Here is a 1,455-nt window from a genome sequence, read left to right as displayed (position 1 = left end):
CGGGATAGTTCTTCTCAGCCCTTTTAGCTGCCATGACTCCAATTCAATAACGCGCTCATATTTCTTACTTTTGCGTAGAGTACGACACAGCCTTTTGCAAAAGCTGAATTTCACAGACAAAATTTTTAAATCGATCTGATTACCAAAGAGCCAACCTGAAAGTGCAGCCTTTATTCAAAACTATTTCAGATATGCACTGTAAAAAAATTGGTAAGCGCATAAGCCTCAAACGCTGCTCGCAAGTGTCAAACGTAGATGTACTCTTGTGGTTTTCTGATTCTGCTCTGCTTGACTTTAAACAAATATATATCCTCAACATAGGTTTGTGTCAAGGAGCGATGCGGCTTAAACAGCAGCAGCACCAGTCTTTTGTGCATCAGACAGTCCCGAGTTCATAACGACACTCCTAAATAATACTGCTTGGAGAATCTCACTACAGTTAAAGCCTTTCATACGTTGTTTATTATTTCTATAACGAGGTATGTACACATGACTACCCAGACGTACTACATTACTGATACTGATGGGAATGATCTAAAAAAAATTATGGGCCCCAATGCATTCAGTTACATTTTTAAATTTTGTAGCGCAGATGTGTAAATATTATATTTTTCTCAATTTAGAGCTTACAATAAAAACATTTCACTTTAGTTATAATGCGAAAATTAGTTATCTGCTGACAGAGGCTGTTAGCTACGTGTCTGGATTGAACTGAGGAGCCTTTCCCTGTGCATGGAATTATCGGCTGGAAGTTTTTTCTCTGTGCAGAGAGAACGGCAACCCGTTGTAGCGCTTGCATTTGGTCCGACTACCATTGCCACATCTCAGAGTATTGCGATTGGCGTACTCATTACAGTGAGAGGGTTGCAACTGTCACTCTTTGACAGTTAATGTCTGATCTCTTATATCATCGAACTGGATACAGCCAAGCATCTTATCGTTTCGGGACTGCCCTTTCAGGTATTGACAATTACTTTAGAATAAAGAGCTTGTTATCTGCATGCTTGACTCGCCATACCATTAAATGTTTACAAAGAAAGTAGCAACGAGCGGGAGTATGCTCAAGAATTACTATTAAACTCGCTGGTTGCGTCGCACGAAAGAAAATGTCATCGACATCACACTGTTTTCTTGGTAGGGCTGACGCAAGTCAATATGTAGGAACCAGATCAACTATGACGCACATAACGACTCGTGGACAACGTCCGCCGGGCCTCTCGTCACCACATTGTCAAACTGCTTAATCAAAATGAAAGAGTTCCGTAAGATCCGTAAGTGCATATCCTCCACTCCTCCCAATAAAAGTCTTCGCTAATGAACTCATACATGACGGATGTCAAGCTCAGCTCAACGCTATGGGCTAGCCCTACAAGCTCGTTGGGGTTCACCGTACTGTAATTTCTTGCAAACATCCTCGGATATTGATCCGTATAATACGAACTATTGCTTAGTGTG

At 41.2% G+C, this 1,455-nt stretch overlaps 1 protein-coding gene across 1 annotated transcript; it reads left to right on the top strand.

Annotated features, from left to right (window-relative positions):
* Window positions 1-556: 556 nt before the first annotated feature.
* On the top strand, window positions 557-891 carry PHALS_09718 (uncharacterized protein; the record flags this gene model as incomplete). The annotated part of the gene is made up of 2 exons (XM_024725023.1): window positions 557-697; window positions 769-891. 2 exons carry the CDS (start codon window positions 557-559, stop codon window positions 889-891), a joined length of 264 nt encoding a protein of 87 aa, XP_024575842.1.
* Between the last annotated feature and the right edge of the window lie 564 nt (window positions 892-1,455).

This window comes from Plasmopara halstedii (genome assembly GCF_900000015.1).
Source record: "Plasmopara halstedii genome assembly, contig: Scaffold_430, whole genome shotgun sequence".
Lineage (NCBI taxonomy): Eukaryota > Oomycota > Peronosporomycetes > Peronosporales > Peronosporaceae > Plasmopara > Plasmopara halstedii.
Note: the sequence above shows the minus strand (reverse complement) of the source record. Positions and strands in the feature narration are given on the sequence as shown.